The 20,052-nt window shown below is 39.4% G+C and overlaps 1 protein-coding gene across 1 annotated transcript in view; it reads left to right on the forward strand.

Annotated features, from left to right (window-relative positions):
- Positions 1 to 2,731: 2,731 nt before the first annotated feature.
- Positions 2,732 to 20,052, forward strand: part of LOC306758429 (retinal-specific phospholipid-transporting ATPase ABCA4-like) — a gene marked incomplete at both ends in the record, with an annotated part of 42,016 nt that continues 24,695 nt past the window's right edge. Inside the window, 12 exons of the mRNA XM_079243757.1 lie at positions 2,732 to 2,797; positions 3,404 to 3,497; positions 3,660 to 3,801; positions 3,915 to 4,054; positions 4,632 to 4,759; positions 4,940 to 5,137; positions 9,720 to 9,809; positions 12,405 to 12,642; positions 14,603 to 14,742; positions 16,135 to 16,251; positions 16,645 to 16,842; positions 19,526 to 19,731. Coding sequence (XP_079099883.1) covers positions 2,732 to 2,797; positions 3,404 to 3,497; positions 3,660 to 3,801; positions 3,915 to 4,054; positions 4,632 to 4,759; positions 4,940 to 5,137; positions 9,720 to 9,809; positions 12,405 to 12,642; positions 14,603 to 14,742; positions 16,135 to 16,251; positions 16,645 to 16,842; positions 19,526 to 19,731 — 1,757 coding nt within the window. The remainder of the gene's footprint in view (positions 2,798 to 3,403; positions 3,498 to 3,659; positions 3,802 to 3,914; positions 4,055 to 4,631; positions 4,760 to 4,939; positions 5,138 to 9,719; positions 9,810 to 12,404; positions 12,643 to 14,602; positions 14,743 to 16,134; positions 16,252 to 16,644; positions 16,843 to 19,525; positions 19,732 to 20,052) is intronic.

Below are 20,052 nucleotides of genomic sequence, written 5' to 3' on the forward strand. Positions count from 1 at the left end.
GTCAGTGACAGTGCAGGTAAATCTCGCTCACACATCTTTTAATGAAACACACGGGTTGCTGGCGTGGTGAAGCCCACTTCCAGTGTTTCCCTCCACCAGGAATCCACCTTTCCTTCATCTGCAGATATCTGCTTAATTCTGCCTCAAAATGGATGACTGTTGTCTTTTTTCTGCCTGCCCATGTTGAGCTGGGAGATTAGAGCAATCAGATTAGGAGTGCTGCTGACCTGCAGGGAGAGAAAAGGAGAGAGAGAGAGACCGAGTGGGCAGCCGGAGTCATCTGAAGCTCTTCTCCTCCCTGCTTAATGTTCCCTATTACTTCAGCTTGTTTGTGAACCTGTTTCTTTAGATGTTCAACTTGGTTACCGTTTGGTAAAAGGTAAGCGTCAGAATTAACAGTTATTCTTTCTCTTTGCAGGTAATTAGCTAATTGCCAAGGTTGGCATGATGTGATGACAGAACCCAGGAGGTGCTTTTTAAGGGTTTTTACTGAGCTACTTGTAGAAGTTATTTAATTGATACTAATCTTCCACAGAGCAAGATGTTTACTACTAAATTACTGCATTAATGCTGCCAGTCTTACACAAGAACATGCGGTTTTATGAAATATTTTGACATAATGATTGCTTTTACTCTCCTGTTTTTAGTCCTACTGTTGCTCTTTGTTTTGTTTTTTTTGTGTGCCTGTACCCTCAGTCTGGCAGTCTGTTGTAATCCACTGGGAATATTGCTAAAAACAAATGACTTTTCATATCCTGCATTTGCTGATGCGCCACCTGCATGTCACTTGTACATGTTATTGACTTTTAGCCGGTTCTCGACATCTAAAATTAATTTGTCTTTTGGTATAAATCGGCTTGACAGAGCAGCTCCAAATTGTTATTTTCCATCATGTATTTAGGGGTGGTGTGCGTACACACTTGATGTACTATTTGAAGATGAACATTTGTGTAACATAATAGTTTTTAGTAATGTTTACCAAGTTGCTAGTCCCATTGCGAGGAAATTGTGTCTGTGTCTTCATAGGCCCAAACAATAAATGAACTGATGTTTTATGGATTGCTCAGGAACTAAAAGTGATCTGAATGATGTCCATTCAAAAGTTTAACTCCAAACTACTACAAACAAAATCTCAGTTCTTATCTGGGCCACGTCTGGTCAAGATTGAGTCAAAGACAAAGGAAGTTCAAAGTCAGAGAAAAAATAACTTAAATGCCTAAAACTCAAATAACTCAAGTTATTTGTGTTGAAAAATTGCTTAAATGTATAACAATGAAATCTAGGTGGTCATTGCAAATGAGTTGCAGGGATACTTGATGCTTTTCATGTAAAATCTAGTTATTAACAGCCTCACCTTTATGCAAATACACAATTATATCATCTAAAATCAAATTCATTTCGATTTTTTTTTTTTTTTGGTTTAGTATATCATGATCTCTTAGACCTTAGAAATTGTGCCAATCAGCTTTCTAAAACTGTTGAAAGGATTAATGCAAAATATTGTTTTATTATGTATAACGGTTAAAGCATTATTTGTTAAAGTATCTGACATTTTATAGCATTAAAAATATGCATTCAGACAAACTCACTTTTTTTTTTTTTTTTTTTTACTTATACTTCCTGATAAAGTAACACAAAAAAAAACAACAGGTAAAAGTACAGACATGAACATAGCAGTGATGTTCTGTGTGTGTGTGTGTGTGTGTGTGTGTGTATACTACATGTTAATATGTTGTGATGATGTGTGTATATAAACTCCATTTGACCATAAATAATATCGAGTCAGCGAGCAAAGGAAAACAAAAGGAGATGAATAAAGGCACAAATACATTCAGGACCATATAACCATGACAGTAACCTCGTAATCAGCTGATCACTAATCTATCGTTCAGACATGTGCACAAAAATAAACAACGAAGTGGCCTGCTTCAATAAAGTTGGTCAACAAAAACCTAAATTAGTAGAAAGAGAGGGAAAGTGGATGGATATGTGGGAGTGTAGGATGAAATAAGACGCTGATGGAGTCAGATTGGTGATAAATGAAAGGTTTTGCCGTTTCAGATTGGCTCTTGTAGACGGGTGTCAAGTTGTGTTACTTTTCTGTGGTAAGAGAAAAAAAGCTTTTGTGCAAATTCCTGACGTGATAATGTTTGGGTAGAGAAAACCTCTTTTTCAGCTTCCTTCTCTCTCCTTACTGTTCTATTTTTAAGTGCTCTAGCTGACAAACAATCTATGCTGCAGCTCCACAGCAGGTCCACCACAACATGTTGAAAACACATGAGCCAAAGAAGAAACTGCAACGCTGCACGCTGAGCCGCCATTCCATTTAATCACTCGATCACTGGTGTTTGTGTTTGTATGAGCTGCCCGGTTTGTCCAGTCAAAACAAACCAGTATTGGGTATTATAAGATTAGTCCAAGATCTAATCTCTGCAACAGTCTCACAATAAGGCAAGTCCAGATCCCAGTTGTGCTGGGTCTGTCTGATCAGCTGTAATGGACAGCTGACTGTTTCATTAAAGGCGTGATTCACCCACAGTAGATCACGAGTGTCTTTACATTTTTCAGCACGTTGGTGCCTAACCCATTAAATTGTTTATTTATTTATTTTTACGATAAGGTGATCTGCATTAGTCTGATGTTGATAAATAGATGTGATCACTAATGCAGTTGTGCTTCTGCAGGTTTATTACAGTCTGATGACCCCTTCCAGGGGCAAAGCTGCAAAGCAATGAAGACAGGCTCTCAAATCCGCCTGTTACTATGGAAGAACTGGACTCTTCGTAAAAGACAGAAGGTAACAGTGTCTTCGTAAACTGGGTTGGACCAAACCCACAAGATACTGCACCGTAGCAACCCAAACTGCTGCCTCAAAACAATATCCAGAGTTACATATTAATCTGTTCGACACAGCAGTCGTAAGATAAACTGGATGTATTCATGCTGAGACTAAAAGTCTTACTTACATGCATTTAATATTGGTTTGTGCCAATCTTCGTCTTCCTCTTCCTCCTTGAAGTTGGAGTATGTAAGATTTTCAATATTTCTAAAACAAATTAACTAAAAAAATGACTACAATTATAATTAGATAGTTTTTTTTTTAAACATGTAGGTTCCAGTCTGTCCATATTTGATGTGTTATTAAATTACAAGTTTAATTAAAGACAAAGACCCTTCTTAAATGTTTGCCTACCAGTAAAAAAAAGTGCTTTTTGTCATTTGTCATTAATTAAACTTGTAATTTAATAACGCATCAAATATGGACAGACTGGAACCTACATGTTCAAAAAACTTTCTAATTGTGATTGTAGTTATTTTATTAGTTAATTATTTTTGAAAATATTGAAAATCTTACATACTCCACCTTTAACTGTACGTGACTATTTCACCTGGTTCTTTCCAGATCCGCTTTCTGGTGGAGATCTTCTGGCCGGTCTTGTTATTCATCGGTCTGGTGTGGCTGAGGAAGGCTAATCCACTGTACCAACAACATGAATGTAAGAAGATGTTCCTGGGTTTAGATCCATCATCATTAGCTCTCATAGCTTGAAGGCATAACCAGCTTCATTCAGCTGGAGGGAAGAATAACACTTTATGGGAAGTCTTTTACAGTTTCAGAGCCACTCACATGCCCTCTAATATCAAATATGTTTGTTCAGGTCACTTCCCCAACAAGGCCATGCCCTCAGCAGGGATTCTCCCTTGGATCCAGGGTATCTTTTGCAACGCAAACAACCCCTGCTTCCGATATCCAACCCGAGGAGAGTCACCCGGAGTTGTTTCCAACTATAACAACTCAGTGTAAGCATCGCCATCACAGTCCTGTTAAACATGCAAAACTCAGTAACAGAATTAAAAGCATAATTTAAATCCTTTTTTTTTTTTTCTTCTCTCTTAAATTTGGTTTACTTCAGACTGGCTCGGTTTTATGTGGATGCCCAGGAGCTTCTGCTCAATGAGACGGAGGTCCACCAGCTTGGCCGGCTTTGGCGCGAAATAACATCTTTCTCAACCTTCATGGACACTTTACGCAACAACCCCTCTGCAGTCTCGGGTAAAAGAGAAACATGAGAATGTATGATGAGCTCAGGCAGTAAGATTTCTCTGTGGAAACAGGTCCATAAAGACTACTGAGACCAACCAGCTTTCAGAAAAGATGCTGTGATTGATGCTTATCTTTGCCTGACATGTTCAAAGTTGATTTTCACACTGGATTTTGAGAAAAGAAAGGATTAATATTTTGCCCGCCATACATCTGCTATGAAGCATGTGACAGATTCATGGAGATCATGTAGAGCAGTGTTGTATAAGCTCTCTTTTCCTTTCTCTGTCATCCTGTTTGACTCCTCATTCCAGCACAATATTTGTATTATTGTGGTCATTCACATGCAGAGGATTTTTTTATGAACAGGCCTTGAAGGCACACATAAAAAAAAAAATCCTGTTCCCAGTGTTACTTCCAACTATATTAACTTTAGCTTTTGGCAGGGATATTTGTGTAAACACTGCTCTTTCCTGCCAATCTGTTTTGCTGTGAATCATTTCCTCTGAGCAACCCAATACTGCTCAGGTTAATATTGTTCTGCGTGGCTCTGACCTTTTGCTATCCGTGTGTACAATTTTCCGTCTAGGCCGTGGGCTGAAGGTAGACGACATTCTGAAGGATGATGAAGTCTTCACGGCCTTCTTGTTGAGAGATGCCGGCCTTTCCGAATCTATTGTTTACCAGCTCATCAATGCAAAGATACGACTGGAGCAGGTGAAGCTGCAATCTAAATTGAGTCAGATTGACATATTTACAGAAGTTAAGATAAGTTTTTGTCGTGCATTTGCCTGAGAGATCCCTAAAAACATTGCTTTTCTCTGAAGCATGCGTGGCATGATAACATAAATAACAAATTCTGACTTTTTTTTTTTTCTTGCTAATCGTATTGTTTAGTTTGCATTCGGGATCCCGGACCTGCAGCTTAAAGACATAGCATGCAGCCAGGCCCTGCTGGAACGCTTTATCATCTTCCCCAGTCGCATGGGACTCCACGGCGTCCGCAACGCCATGTGTGCTCTCAGTCAGCAGAGGCTGCAGAGGGTAGAGGATATCCTGTATGCCAATCTGGACTTCTTCAAGATCTTCAAATTGGTTAGTATCTGTTGTTTTTCACACAACTGCTCAACAGGACATGATCATTTAGTTTTTCTGCATGCTCATATAGAAGCCATTTAGAGCTCTATGTTTGTGTTGCTTTAATTTGTTTGGGAAGATACTTTGAATTCTCTGAATTGCAGTTTTAAAGAATTTCACAAAGCTTTTTGTCTCTTAGTCTGGAAGAGTCTGATCTCATGCCAGCAGAGACCAACGTGGCTTCACACTAGGGTCAGCAAAGCCTTATCTCTGATTCGGCTCATATTTTGGATTTAAAGTAAGGTGTTGTTGGACTGGCGACCTGTCCAGGGTGTAGCCTGCCTCTCACCAGATGATTACTGGGATAGGCTCCAACTTCCACGAGACCCTGACTGAACTAAGCAGTATAGAAAATGAATGAATGTTGCTTCTTATGGTTTGCACTTAATACTGCACAAATTAAATGAAGGTTTTTTTGTTTTTTTGTTTTTTTTTTTGACGTAATTTCATTCAAGTGAAGTTCTCATTGGAGATTTGTTGTTTATGCTAATGCTGTGTGTGCAGCTAGAAGCTCACTCTGGCTTACGAGTGTTTTGCCACATCTTAGCTTTAAGTACACATGCTCTATCACAATCTATTGACATTAAAAGCAAAGGGGGAAAACAGCATCTGTCATCACCTGCATTCATTTTTTAATGACAAAATTCCCATTTATTTATATACCTGAATCCTTATTCCAGTTATGAAATTTATAAGAAGGAGCTATGCTAAAGATATCACGACGAACCGAATTAGCTCTAAATGAGATCTAAATTGTGTTATATTCTTTTATCCTCTTTGACACCCTTTAGTTACTTTGCTATATGTATGAGTTGAAGTTCGGGTTGGGTGAATCAGCTGACTGGCTCAGGGAATTCATATGGCATTATCCGTCTTGGCCTGCTTTCTCTAATGGGCTTAGCTGAACCCTGCCTACAGCCTGTGAGGTATTCTGTAAGGAAGGATGCTGAGTCTCACGCGGTCACAACCTACATGTGTTACTCTGAGGAATTAGTTCAGTTAGCGTACAACAGCTTCTGGCTATCAGAAAGCCTACCTTTAGGGCCGAGTACAAGTGGCGGGCTTCTCTTTTTTACCCTCTTTCTTGAAGACATAGTCAATATTTAACAGGAAGCTGGTATAAAGGGTTTGTAAATGAGGTGTAATAATGAACAGATGAGGGGAAGGTAGCTGCATAACTTTAAGAAGCAATATATAGGTGAAATCTTGTATGTTGAGTTAGTTTTTGCTTGTTATATTTGCTCAGCTCAGCTTTATTTGGATATTTGTAGATCACTTCAAGAGATAGTCATGTCATTCCCAATTCAGTCAAGTTAATTGTGGTTCAATCATGATTCAGATAAAACAAATACATTGTTTGCATTTGTCCAGTTTTTTGAGAACTTTTTATATAATTCAGTTCATACAAACATAATTGCTTGGCTAAGAGTACCTATGTATTATTCAAATATTTATTATAATGTATTGACTTGTTTATATTCTATTGTGCAGCTCATGTGGAAACCATGTTGATCTGTTCCAGTCAGGCTCACGCTTAGACTGGAATATCTTAACTCCAACTAGTTGGATTATTATATTATTTGGCTCAAACATTGCTCCCAGATGATTTCCTACTGCCTTCCAGATTAATTTAAATAAATCTGAATATTAACATTTTAATCATTTGTCTGTACCTGTAACCTCTTATGCCTCTTGGCCAGAACACTCCATTTAAAAAGAGGGTTTTAATCTCTTTGGGGTTTTCCCGGTTAAATAAAGGTCAAATAAAAAATAAAATTTGAAAGAATTATTTAATGACTTAGATTTAAATGCTTTATTTAATAAATAGTGTTTCAGTATTTTGCATCTTGTTGGTGACTATCAGTTCTTAGCATGGCTTGTTTAGACTTATGGAGAAATATTCTCTTACTCTACAAAGTTTTTCAGCTGCTCTTTGCTAAAGTTGTGGTGTTGCGCTGCGCTTCTTTTAGAAATTTCCCAGAAGTACTCTGATTCAGGTCAGACAACGTGCTTGGCCAGCTCTTAGCTTTTATGTTTCTCTTCTTTAGAAACTTCAGACTCATTTGGATTATGTCATAAAACCCGTTCTGTGCCAAGCTGTAGGAGACTCCAAGTTGACTTGTCAGTCTGTATTTTATATCTGAGTTTATTCATGATGTCATCTAGAAAGGAATCACTTCCACATCTTGCGCTGACTGCATCATCACACTCGCCTCCGTGTCGGGACTGCATTCACTGTGGAGGTTCTGGCCACATTTTTAAAGCTGAATGGCATCTGAGTCAATCAAAATGATCGGCTTATCTGACCAAATAATCCACCCATCCATCTTCTATGCTTGCTTATTCCAGTCCAGGGATATCCCAGCATCTATAGGCGAGAAGCAGGGAACACCCTGGACAAGTTACCAGTATAACCAGTGTGCTGTGGTATTCATCAGGTTTCTTTTGCGCTTTTTTAAAAATTTAGTTTTGTTTCTGTCATGTTCTTGGGGTTTTGTTTTTGTAGTCATGCCATGTTTAGTTCTGGTTTCTTGTTTTATTTTGTATTTTTTCCCCTCTTGTGTATTCTGTTTTACTTTCTGTTTCCTGTCATTACTTCACCTGGTTTCCTTTAGCTAACCCACTTCACGTGTTTCTTGTTAGTGTTGCTCAGTGTATTTATATCTTTTTATTGCTCAGATTATGTCTCATAGCCTTATAATTAAAACCGCACCTCCTTCACCATTCTGCCTCCTGCCTTGTTCAGCCTGCACTTTGGTCCCGAACCACTGCTGCACTCTGATAGTTTCTTTGTTTTTTTTAAAATAGAAGTTTAATCATCCAGTTTTGTGCTGCAGAGAAAGCCCCCCTGGCCGGACTCTTTGTACAGGGTTTGATGCTACGCAGTGTCTTTTAAACAATCTGAGCTGTTACAGAAACCCTGACTTCAGCCGATAAGCCCTGTGCAGTCTGGAGCACAGGAAAATCACCTCCACATGTTTTTTTTTTCTTTACAAATTTTTGATTTTTTGTGTTTGTTTCTATCGCTTCCCTGAGAGGAATTATCCATTAGCTTTAAAATTAAACTCTACTATAAAAAAAAAACTATAAATAATAATAAAAAAAAAAAAAGTACAAAGTTTAAGTGTTCCTTTTTATTTTTTTCGTGTGTCTAGTCCAGCATTTAAGCAAGCAGAATGATGGTCTGGATGCTGTTCTGCTGAGCAAATTTACTTTGCCAAGGGAAGCTTTACTGGTATAATGATACTCTTGATTTTTTTGGATTCTGATTTTATTTCTCTATTTATTTTGCGTAATTGTTTGTAATACAGAGTTTATACTGCTGGACCGGAGCGGAGAGGATAGAAGAGAGACAGAAAGACAAAGGGAAAAAGGGAAGAGAAAGAAGAGAAAACAGGTCATAGAGAAAGAAAGAAAGAGAGAGATAAAGAGAGAAAGAAAGAAAAAACAGACAAATGCACATATATACGCATATACACCCATACACATTCGCCTATATAAACACATATATAAACACACATATACACAAACAAGCCAACCTTAGATTCATATTCCCCCTGCGGAGGACTAAGCTAGCAACGTTAAAACTTTAAGTGATCCTTTAAGTGTTTTTAGACATTAAACTGCCTTTCTTGTGTCATTCTATTCTTCAATGCTTCTTTTATTTACATTTCAGTAAATATGAGAAGGTTTACTGATAACATTATTTGCCATTTGAACAGATCCTCTCCATAGTTTGTATGAGCAAGAACAGGAGCATCTTAGTTGTGATCTCATCAGTTAAATTCAATTTGAAGCCCATTACTGCGTTGACCTTTGCCTTAACAACCTTTCTCCCCTCTGTATGCTCCTGACTCCCTTCTTTTCCCAACACCCTCCCTTCCTACTCACTTGCTTTTTCTCTTCCCTTCCTCATCAGACCGCCTCTCTCCTTCCTTCGTTCATTGAAATGCAGGCACTAGGAATGCAAGAGGAAGGATATCTCATGCATGTGTTTGTCTTGGCACTCAGAGTTTCCTCACCCTCAGCACTTTGCCATGACCGTGGGTTTTCTAGCACCTTCTGCTAATGCTTTCCCAAGAAGATAAAGTCACTTTAGGAGTTTTACAGTGCTCTCATGTTTGAGACAGGTTCAACGAAGTGCATGATTTATTTTTTTTTTATTTCCAAGAAAAGCATGTTAAATCTAAAGTGCATTAAAATGGACTGGGTGGTATCACCCAGTTGGCTGTTCATTGTAATTCCCATGAAGTCTTTGTTAGAAAGGGTGCAAAAAAAATCCTATCTTTCCTAAGTAACAAACACTTCTTGGAAAGTTCTAGCACCTAAAAGTTGTCGTTCAACTGGTTTCTTGCTACATATGAATGTGTTGATCTGTGTGAGCTTATCATGGGACAGGACTTATAAACTGCACAGATGGGTTTGACACAAAAGAACAAAGGAATACTTGTGTTCCAGTCTCTCATATTTATCTGTGTTCATCTCATTCATTCTGTATGAATATTTTCCTTGAATGCATCTTGTGACTCTGTTTCCACAGATGCCTCAGGTTCTGGACAGCAGATCCCAGGGGATTGACCTGCATTTCTGGGGTCGAGTTCTAAAGGCTACATCGGAGAACGTCCAAAGAGTAAGTGCTCCCAAAGCCATCAATCCTCTGCACTGCTGCTCTTCCACTTTCCTCATCTCCTTCTCCGTCCTGCAGGATCAGAGGCACTAGTATTTTTAGTCGTCCAGGAAACTCGCCTTTTCCGCTGCTCCCTGTTTAAGAACTGGTCACAAAGGAGACTGAGTGATGGTTTTAGCAATGTAGGAGTTACTTTTGTGTGTGTGTGTTCTACATAAGTCCCCATATGTCTTTGTCATTTCAGATTCATATTTGAGGCCTTGTGTATGTTGCTGCATGTGCAGTACATGTAGAGTATTGCATCTACATTTATGATAGAAAAATACACATGGACTGGAAATAACAGTGGAATAAGTTGGTAATGAAATCCTACTGAAGAGATTGTTGTAGTTATAGTAGAGTCATGAAAAAAGACAGTGAAACTACTGTATGGAGTAAATTCAAATAGATATCACAAACAGCGAACACTGAATGCTCTGAATAGAATAAAATAAAGTCTACAAAGTAGCAAAATATTCCACTACATTACTGTACCATTACATAGAATAGGATGAGAAAAAAAATAATATGAGCTACTGGTCATTAATCCATGAGAGAAGAAAAAAGAAAAGAAAACATAAAAAACAGAAAATATCTTATAATCCATGATATTTCTGTCTCACTAAATCTGAACAATAAATAAATGAAAATTCAATGAAGACAAGATCAACAACAAAAGAGGCCCGGAAATGTTACTGCAGCTGTCTGTCGCACGCTACATGTGTTTGCTACATGTGTTTGCTACATGTGTGTGCTACATGTGTGTGCTACGTGCCATGACATCATAGGCTGCAACAGGAGCCTCAGCAGGAAATAACTTCCTCTGTATCACTTGTTGTGATGGTTATTTTCCTGACAAAGTCTACCAACTGCTAAAATGTAGACATAATGGCTACAGGAACATTTTGTTTGCAGCTCAGCTGTGCAGGAGAAGAACATCATTGGAACATTGTTTTTTTTTTTTTCTCAATGCAACCCGAGTTCTGTTTCTATACTTGGCTAATTCTAACTGTTGGAGAAGTGCTGAAAAAGCAGCTTTTCCTACAAGATTTCCCTGCGCTATGTCAGGCTTTACAACACCTCCAGGGATGTTGCTTTGGTACCTGTGTTTAAGGAATTCCATCTTTCTGAACCTGTGATTGGCCAAATTCCACCATTAGAGTTTCTAAAGCTTGTAAACCCAGCAAAAACTTTCAAATCTCTCTCAGATCCCTCAAATTCCACTACCCTGGAAGGTATTCCTACCCCAGCTTTAATGCATTTGTGTTTATGAACTCCTGTACACACACTCACACACACAAATGCCTGCGACAAGATGTGGGCTTCGGCACGTTCACTGTACGTCCCAGGGGGAGCGTATCCCATCATCACCTTGGTTGGGGATAACAGAGAAAGAGAGGGGTGGGAGGCACACAGAGAGAGAAGAAGGCGAGGAAAAAGGGACATTCCTTTGAGGTGACACATCCTGTAGGTGGGACCTTTTTTGTCACCGTGGTGACAGAAAGGCGAGCCAAATATTCTCATTACCCACCTCAACTTCCTCTCAGCTCTGTGCGTGTATGCGTTTGTGTGTGTGCCTGAGGAGTAATAAATGAGAAAAATGAAGGAAGAGGGAGTAAGCTAAGCAGAAATTACGTGTGTGTTGTTACATGTTTGAAAAGTGAGAAACATTCAAGCAATGAGTCATTATAAGTGTAAAAATTCAGTGTAATTATGACTGCTGAACTGCGCTAAACAACAGCAATTCTTCCTGGAAGGATGTAACCCCACCTAATGTCTGTTCCTGAAGGAGATCATCTAAAAGATTTAAATTCACCTTAATTTGGTTTCATTACTGCAACGTCATATCTGAAACGATGCCTTTTTGTCCCCACCAGCACCCATTCTTGGGACCCTCCTTCATATTCCTTTAAAGAGGGAAATCATACACACTTGGGAGAGCTGAACTTGCATGAAACTATATTTATCCCGTCAATAGGAGGATATTTAGTCCACCCTGCTACTATCCTTATTATGTGAGGAGCGGCGTCTGTCCAACGTGTTTGCTTACCTTTCAATCTATTGTTTTCATGTGATCGTTTATATTATGAAATTCGCAGGGTATGAACGAATATGATAGATGTAAATATCCCTGCCCTGCATGCAATTACCAGTTAAAGGTCAAACAGCTCAAAACTAATTGTTTAGACTCCCGAGCAGCAGCTAATATTTATTTATCCTGTTGGAACTACTGTAGGTCAAAGGATATTTAGTCTTACTTGGCATGGATGACAGCTGGATGTGCTGTGGATTAAAGAGGCTGATAGCAGAGTGACTGAAAATAGGCAGTAAAAATATAAATTTAAGTTTAAGTAAAGCAGCTTTAATGTAAATAATTGATTTATTTAAAACTATTTTTTTTAGAGTTGCTATAAATCTGAGATAGCTACCAAAGGGTATTCTGATCCCTGAGAAGATGTTTTCTTTACGTCATTGTTGTGCATTAAGTGATGTGACTTGCATTAAAGAGTAGACGTGTAGCAAACGTGATAACAAAAGAATATTTTTTGTGTTGTGCAGCTGATGGAGCGGGAGAGTTCTCGAGAACTCCTGAAGGCAGTTTTCTCTCTGTTCCAAGCCGGAGGTCCATCCTCCTTTACTGAATTGATGTCCAGCGTGTCAAGCCTCTTCTGTGGATATCCAGAGGGAGGGGGTTCCAGGGTCCTGTCCTTCAACTGGTATGAAGACAACAACTACAAAGTGTTTCTGGGGGTCAACGGCAGCAAGAGTCGCGACTATGTGTACGATGACACCGCTAGTAAGTAAAAAAGCTGTCCTGAAGCAGTCCCAATGTTATGTACTAAAAATGATTTCAATAAATGTATGAAATCTCAGCTACTACAAGAAATTGGTATATTTTTTTAAACTCTTAGAAGAATCCATACACAGACACGCTGTTTTCTCTTGACAGGAACTGAGCTGTGAAGCACATGATATTCAGATGATTCAGTTTTCCCACGTTATGTTACTAGAAATGTCACTAGAAACTAGAAAGTATTTCTCTTATCTTGATGCAAAGCGTTGAAACATAAAGTGCATCACTGGAATTCACAGTCACAGGTCCAAGCTGCTTTTAGTTGTAGCTTATGATTGTGCCATGTTTTTCACTAGCAAGTTTAGCAAGAAAAGAGAAGTCAGCTATTCAGTTAAACAGAAAAAGAAACAAATTTGTGTATTTCCTTATGAAACTGAGCTATCTTGCTACTATGAAACAAATACATGTGTGTGAAGCCTTCGCTTGGGTTTATTTGCGACGTTTGCACAAGATGATCAAAACTCAGTGAGTTGTTCACACATAAGACATCATGAGCTAAATTAGGCGTCACAAGTGTGAGGTCAGACAGCCCTAATGTTCCATGGAGGACATTGTAGAAACCAATCCTCACTAGTAGAACCAGTTCTCACCAGTAGAACCAATCCTCACCAGTAGAACCAATACTCACTAGCAGAACCAATCCTCGCTAGTAGAACTAATCCTCTCTAGTAGAACCAATCCTCACCAGTAGAACCAATCCTCGCTAGTAGAACCAATCCTCGCTAGTAGAACAAATACTCGCTAGTTGAACCAATCCTCACTAGTAGAACCAATCCTCACTAGCAGAACCAATCCTCGCTAGTGGAACCAATACTTACTAGTAGAACCAATCCTCGCTAGTGGAACCAATACTGACTAGTAGAACCAATCCTCACTAGTAAAACTAATCCTTGCTAGAAGAACCAATCATCGCTAGTAGAACCAATCGTTGCTAGTAGAACCAATCCTCACTAGCAGAACCAATCCTGTCTAGTAGAACCAATCCTCACCAGTAGAACCAATCCTCTCTAGTGGAACCAATACTCAGCAGTAGAACCAATCCTCAGCAGTAGAACCAATCCTCACTCACAGAACCAATCCTCGCTAGTTGAACCAATACTTACTAGTAGAACCAATCCTCACTAGTAAAACTAATCCTTGCTAGTAGAACCAATCCTCGCTAGTAGAACCAATCCTCACCAGTAGAACCAATCCTCACTAACAGAACCAATCCTCGCTAGTTGAACCAATACTTACTAGTAGAACCAATCCTCGCTAGTAGAACCAATCTTCACCAGTAGAACCAATACTGACTAGTATAACCAATCCTCTCTAGCAGTGGGGAAGGCTGTACAGCTCATCTGCCTGGAATGTGAGGAACTGTTGAAATGAGAAGCTACACACAGCTATGAGGAGAAGTCGGCCGATTGTTCTGAGGAGCTGCTATCAGCCACAATAACAATACAGGTGGAAGGACTAAAATAGGATTTTTATTGTCATTTTGTCTTTCTTGTTAAAGAAGATTAGGAATGGACCACTTATTGGCCCGATGAGGAAGAGAGCAGCCATCTTGGCTCAGGGCAGCTAGTGGCAGCTGGCTCGGGTCTGTCCAGTCCAGCCGGCCTGGCAGCTCTGCCGTCCAGTTTAGCCACGAGATTAGCATAGTTAGAAAAATGTCATTCTCTGTGTAACGAAATAGTGCAAAGTCATAACTCAAGCTGTTTTAGGAAATGACAGATAAAATTTTCAGTTTTGAGGAAAAAAAAAGTCTGATCATTGTGAAATGAAGCTTTAAATAGGAAGTTTCCAGAACCTTGTTTTATCATTTATTAGAATATGTTCTTAATAAACTGATTAATCTAATTCATCTAATTTTATTTTGAAAGTGTTGAAAGTATTTTTTTTTGGTATTTTCCACTCGTAGCTCCCTTCTGCAATGCTCTGATGCAAACCTTGGAGTCCAACCCTGTCACAAAAATTGTGTGGAATTCAGTCAAGCCCCTGCTGATGGGAAAGATTCTGTACACCCCCGACTCCCCTGCCGTCCACAAGATATTAAAGAGCGTAAGACAGTCTACCTCCAATCCGACCCTTCACCTCTCACTTTTTCTCTACTCACCCTTTCTCTCTTTTTCTGTCTTTCAACACACACACTATGTCTATGTACTCTCACTCTCTGTGTCGACAACGTTCCCTCCACCCTTCTGTGGAATGAGCTGACTGCAGAGGCAAAGGGGAGCAGAGGGATGGGGTGGGGTGGGGGGGTCTGTAGAGGAACGGGAAGAGCAGGAGAGGATTAAACAATAAATTGAATGTGTGAGTGCAGCTGCTGAAGGACAAGGAGATCTGTCACAGCTCTCTCCCTGCACCTCACTCGCAGCACATTTCACTTGCAAGAAAGTAAAACTTGAAATGAAAATGGATAAATTTGAGTTTCCGAGATCTCATCCTTACCATCCGACACTCATGCTGTCATGAACAGGACCAGAGTGGGACCAGTTTTTAACTTGAGCCGTTCACATTCAAAACAAGTCCACTCCCGTTTATGAGGAGAAAAAAGAAATTAAACTAAAGTTGAGTCGTTTTTTTAGGTTTTTATTGGTGACATGTTTCCAAAGCAACAGTAGAGTTTAGAAAAGACCTACTCTTTCATTTGGGTTGAAGCTAAACTGAATTACTGTTGCATTGTTAGTGAACATGAGGATTTCATTTTGAGTACACAAAAGCATGAAAGCCTCAAGTGGTCTAGAGCAGAGTTTCCCAAACTGGGGGTCCCAAAATAATTTCAAGGGACCACCATATTGTTGTAAAAAAACAAAAACAACACAAAAGAAATAAATAATGGTTGGCAAAGAATAACGAACTTTAGTGTAAGGAAGCTGTCCCCATTTGAGATTGAGATTTTTTCTCTGTAAACAGCTCCTGCTTGAAATTTCTTTTTTTTAAAAAAATCTTTTCTCTCGAGGTCGCGTTAAAAGTAAATCTGCAACTGGTGATTTGACATTTTACTGGGCATCATGTCTGACAGCATGACAGTAATTACCACTCATTATCATCTCTTTCATTACCTTGTCCTTTTGCTAAATATTTCTTGCTTCCAAGCATTTCAATACCATCCAATTAATTAATTAATTAATTAATTAATTCATTCATTCATTGCTGGTAAGTAGTCAGTGTAAGTTTCGATCTGTTTTGACTGGCTATGAGACCCACCTGATGTATTGCAGCCCTGAAGCTGAGCAGCTACTAGTGTGTAAAACTAAAACAGTTCAACCCAAAGTTGCCTTTTTTTCTTTTGTTTGTTTTTTCCCAGTCAGGTACTGGTGAAATGGGACAGCTCCATTTCATCATTGTTACCGCAGGATAACAACATTGTTTCTTCTTTTCTGTTGTACAGCCTTGGTTGTATTTTTAAGTTTTAATAGCATGTATGAGTGTGTGTGTTTATGTGTCCAGGCCAACACTACCTTTGAGGAGCTAGAGAGGCTCCAAAACATGGCCAAGGCCTGGGAGGAGGTGGGACCTCAGATCTGGACTTTCTTCCACAACAGCGTCCAGATGAACATGATCAGGGTATAAATACTGTGCTATGCTGTGCATGATTTCCTGTCTATCTAAACTTATTTTAGTCTATTCTTATACAGTAGCACTTGTGTTGTATTCTCACGTGTCCGCTTTCTTTTGAAACCAGGATTAAACATACTGCCCTTGTACTTAATTTACTTTGTGTTTATCACAACAGACACAAGGCAGGAAAAATGTGCTTTGTCATGAGTTTAATGTCAAATCTTTTTTTTTACTTTTGCTAAAGCAAACAAACAAACAAACAAAAAACTGTTAAAAAAAAATCATGTTTTTGACTGAAACTGCAAAGCTTTTATGTTTTCGCTTCACATCAATACATTTTACAGACAGTTTGGAGGCACTCCTTGTATACCTGAACAGTTTATTTGTGTCGTGCTGCAGGACACTCTGAGGAACCCGACTGTGATGCACTTCATGGACAACAGTCTGGTGGAAACAGACTTCACAACCAGGGATATTCTCAACTTTCTGCACAGTGGGCCAGAAGAGGAGCGGGAGGCAGGAATGCCAAACTTTGACTGGAGGAACATTTTTAACAGCACTGATCAGATTATACGCTTGCTCAACCAGTACGGGGAGGTAAGGAGCCTGTTTTGCTGAGGCTGTGACTCGCTACAGAAATCCCTATTTTTCTCATTTATTTTACACACTCTCCCTTTTCAATTTAATCGTTCTATTAATTCTACGGACAAGAACATTATTGTCCCGGTGAACTCACATCACAGCCAGGCCTTTTTTGAGACAGACCCAAACTACTGCAGCTGGCCTCCTGTCAGCTTGGAAGGAGGAGACAACAAGCATACTGTCACCTCCTTCCTGTGGTTCCTTTGTGAAATCAGTGATAAAGTAGAGAGTTGATGGGAGAGCGTCAACTCCCCCCCCCCACCTTGAGCTCAGTACAGCTTTAGTGTACAGCTTGTTATTGAAACAAGCACTTCTTTTAAAAAAAAGCAGGCAAATCCTTCCATCCAGCCTTCACGCCTTCCCTCTCTACTTTCTCATCTGATTTAAAGGAAACCAAGGCTTGTGATTTTAGAAAGAACTCGTATCATTGCAGGAATCTCAATCTGTCTTTTGTTTCTAAATTCAGTGCCAAGACCTTTCAGAACTTCCCACGAAAAAAAGCCCTGAGCAATTTAGCCAATTAGATATAGCTGTCAGCGAGCATTTGGCCGATGGATAGCTGCTGCTGTTAGCACCAAGTCCTCTCAACCTATTGGGGAGGGGGTGTTTCTCACAATACAGTCCTGTTTTGGAACACGTACATCGGTGTGGCTCTTTCTCCCCAGTCCATCTTTGAGTGAGCATTATTGTGTTGTGAATGTATGGTCCCATAAAGATGAATGGGAAGTGGTCTCTTGTATTTAGCCAGAGCGCTCTCAGAGTATTGTACAGTAGCGTGAATGGAGGCATTAGACATGGTGCATATGGAGGGCAGTGCAAATATATCTGCAGGGTGAGATTTTCACATGCCACTTATGTGTGTGTGTTTTGTAAGGTGTGTGAAGAAATGACATTGTGTGAGAACTGAACTAATGTGTATTTAGATGCAAGTGGCGTTTCATGCATTTTGAGTTTATTTGTCAATGCAGAATAAAAAAAAAATTCAGTAGAGAATATCACTAAACTTGCCATCCTTTCCCTTAACAAGTATAACAAAGAAACAAACATCAATCATAAAATAGCTGATGAAATGATTTAAAGAAGCTGAAACAATCTGATACATTGGTTTGTATACCATCCTCACAGGTTTGTGAGGATGGTAGGTTCCCTTAGCTTCTTTTGTTTAATGCTAAATGATTTTCACACCTCATTAAATTTAAATGCTCACAAACAACTTTTCTTTTCCTTTCAATAACCACCTTCCACATGCTTTCTTTATTTTCCCAGGCTGATAAGCAGCTTCATGACCAAATGTAACCTGTTTTTTTTTCTGTACTTCCAGATAAAGTGATAGGATCAAATTTCAAAGTCATACTGTGTGATCCAAATATATTTTGGCAAGAGGAAAGTCATTGTTACATAAGTGATTTATTTCAGGGGTGGCCAAATCCACTAACTGGTACTTTCTTAAGATAAAAAAAAATTAATTATTTTCTTGATGAGGAAAAACCTCTTCAAAACACCCTGCCAAGTTGAGAACTCTCTCAAGCAGGCAGGTGGAACATTGTGAAAGACGATCTCATGAATTTAAATACGGAGGATTTTCCTCAGAAACTGAAAGACTTGGTTAAACTTTGCAAAACAGCATAAAAACAAAAAATGAAACATGCTCAATGGTGGAGCAAAATTCTTTGGAGAAATTAGACTGAAAGTGTTTGGAAGAGAAAAAAAAAACATGGAGGAGCCAAGGAATGCTGATGATTGAGAGCATACCACATCATCTGTCACATATGGTGGAGGCAGAGTCTGACTGCCACCGAGTGTACTGATGAGGTGACTGCTGAGAGAAGCAGGATGAACTCTGAAATGCATGTCAAATACTGTGGAACTGATAGGATGGAAATGTGTCATTATCCATAAGTTCCAGACCTCAGACTGTCCTTTAAGAGATTTATATCCAAGTAAAATTACAAAAGAAGAAAACACATCTAACAGTGATTAATGTTGCATGTTCAGCACCATTTGGGATTAAACATTTATGTTTATTTTCACTTTGTTTGTAAGTTTGTTTCTGACTATGAACAGTCACCTGCTCGGATGCCAACTTTTCCTCCCAGTTTGGAGGAACTATGTAAAAAATGGTTGTTGTTCTATGTGACGCCAACATTTTTATTTTTTTCCTCAACTTCAAGCTTAAAGTCTCCTTAACTGCCTTATTTCAAAGTAATTGTGATGGTTTACAGACAAAATTAGAAATATTATGACATGTGGACCTAACTGGCAATGACTTCACGTCACAGGCTCCCAGTTACCCTTGGCTGGACCACTGTATTTATGAGGCTTGAGATTAAGGTTGGCTGTTTTTCATTCGGCGAAAAAGGAGTAAAGCCAATTTAAACATCCAAATATCCAGTAATGCCCTAGCTGAAGAACAACACGGCCACTTTTCCTTGATATCTAGAAGAAACAAGGAGCTTTAGTTTAACCTGTCCAAAATGAAGAAGTAACACCCCAAGCAGGACCTATTGGGCCTAATAAAAGGCATAGAATTAACAAAACATGTTGTATTTGTCAGCTGAACACCTCATTTGACATTCTCCTCTGAAAGTCAAACTATCCAACCAATGTGTCTCTTTATTCTCTACACCTCTGTTTATAGTGCATTAGTCTGGATAAGTTTGTGGCCTACACTGATGAGTCCCAGATGATCCATCAGGCCTTGTATCTGCTGGAGGACAATAAGTTTTGGGCTGGTGTGGTCTTCATGGACATGTATCCTTGGACGGTCAGCGTTCCCCCGCATGTCAAGTACAAGATCCGCATGGACATCGACGCAGTGGAGCGCACCAACAAGATCAAAGACAGGTCAGCGAGAGCTTTGTGGACGTCTGCTTAGCTGTTTGGGGTTTGCAGTTTTGTGCTAAATGCTAGCTTTTGACCCCCTTGGACTCTACATTCCTCTGATTTAGTTCTTCCATAAAAGTCTTTGCTCCCTAACAACGTGACTTAGCTTTAGCCTGCTTACCTCCGTTTGCTGGTTAGCCCCCTTTATCTTTGGGTTAGCTCTGTTAGCTCTTAGCTTCAGAAAGCTAGGAGTTCGCTCAATGTCAATCATCCACCATGACACTCACGGCTCCCCGCTCAGCTCCACCTCTTTGCCCATATTTGTATTTTCCGGGCGAGACG

This window comes from Telmatherina bonti (assembly GCF_933228915.1).
Source record: "Telmatherina bonti genome assembly, chromosome: 7".
In the NCBI taxonomy this organism is placed as follows: domain Eukaryota; kingdom Metazoa; phylum Chordata; class Actinopteri; order Atheriniformes; family Telmatherinidae; genus Telmatherina; species Telmatherina bonti.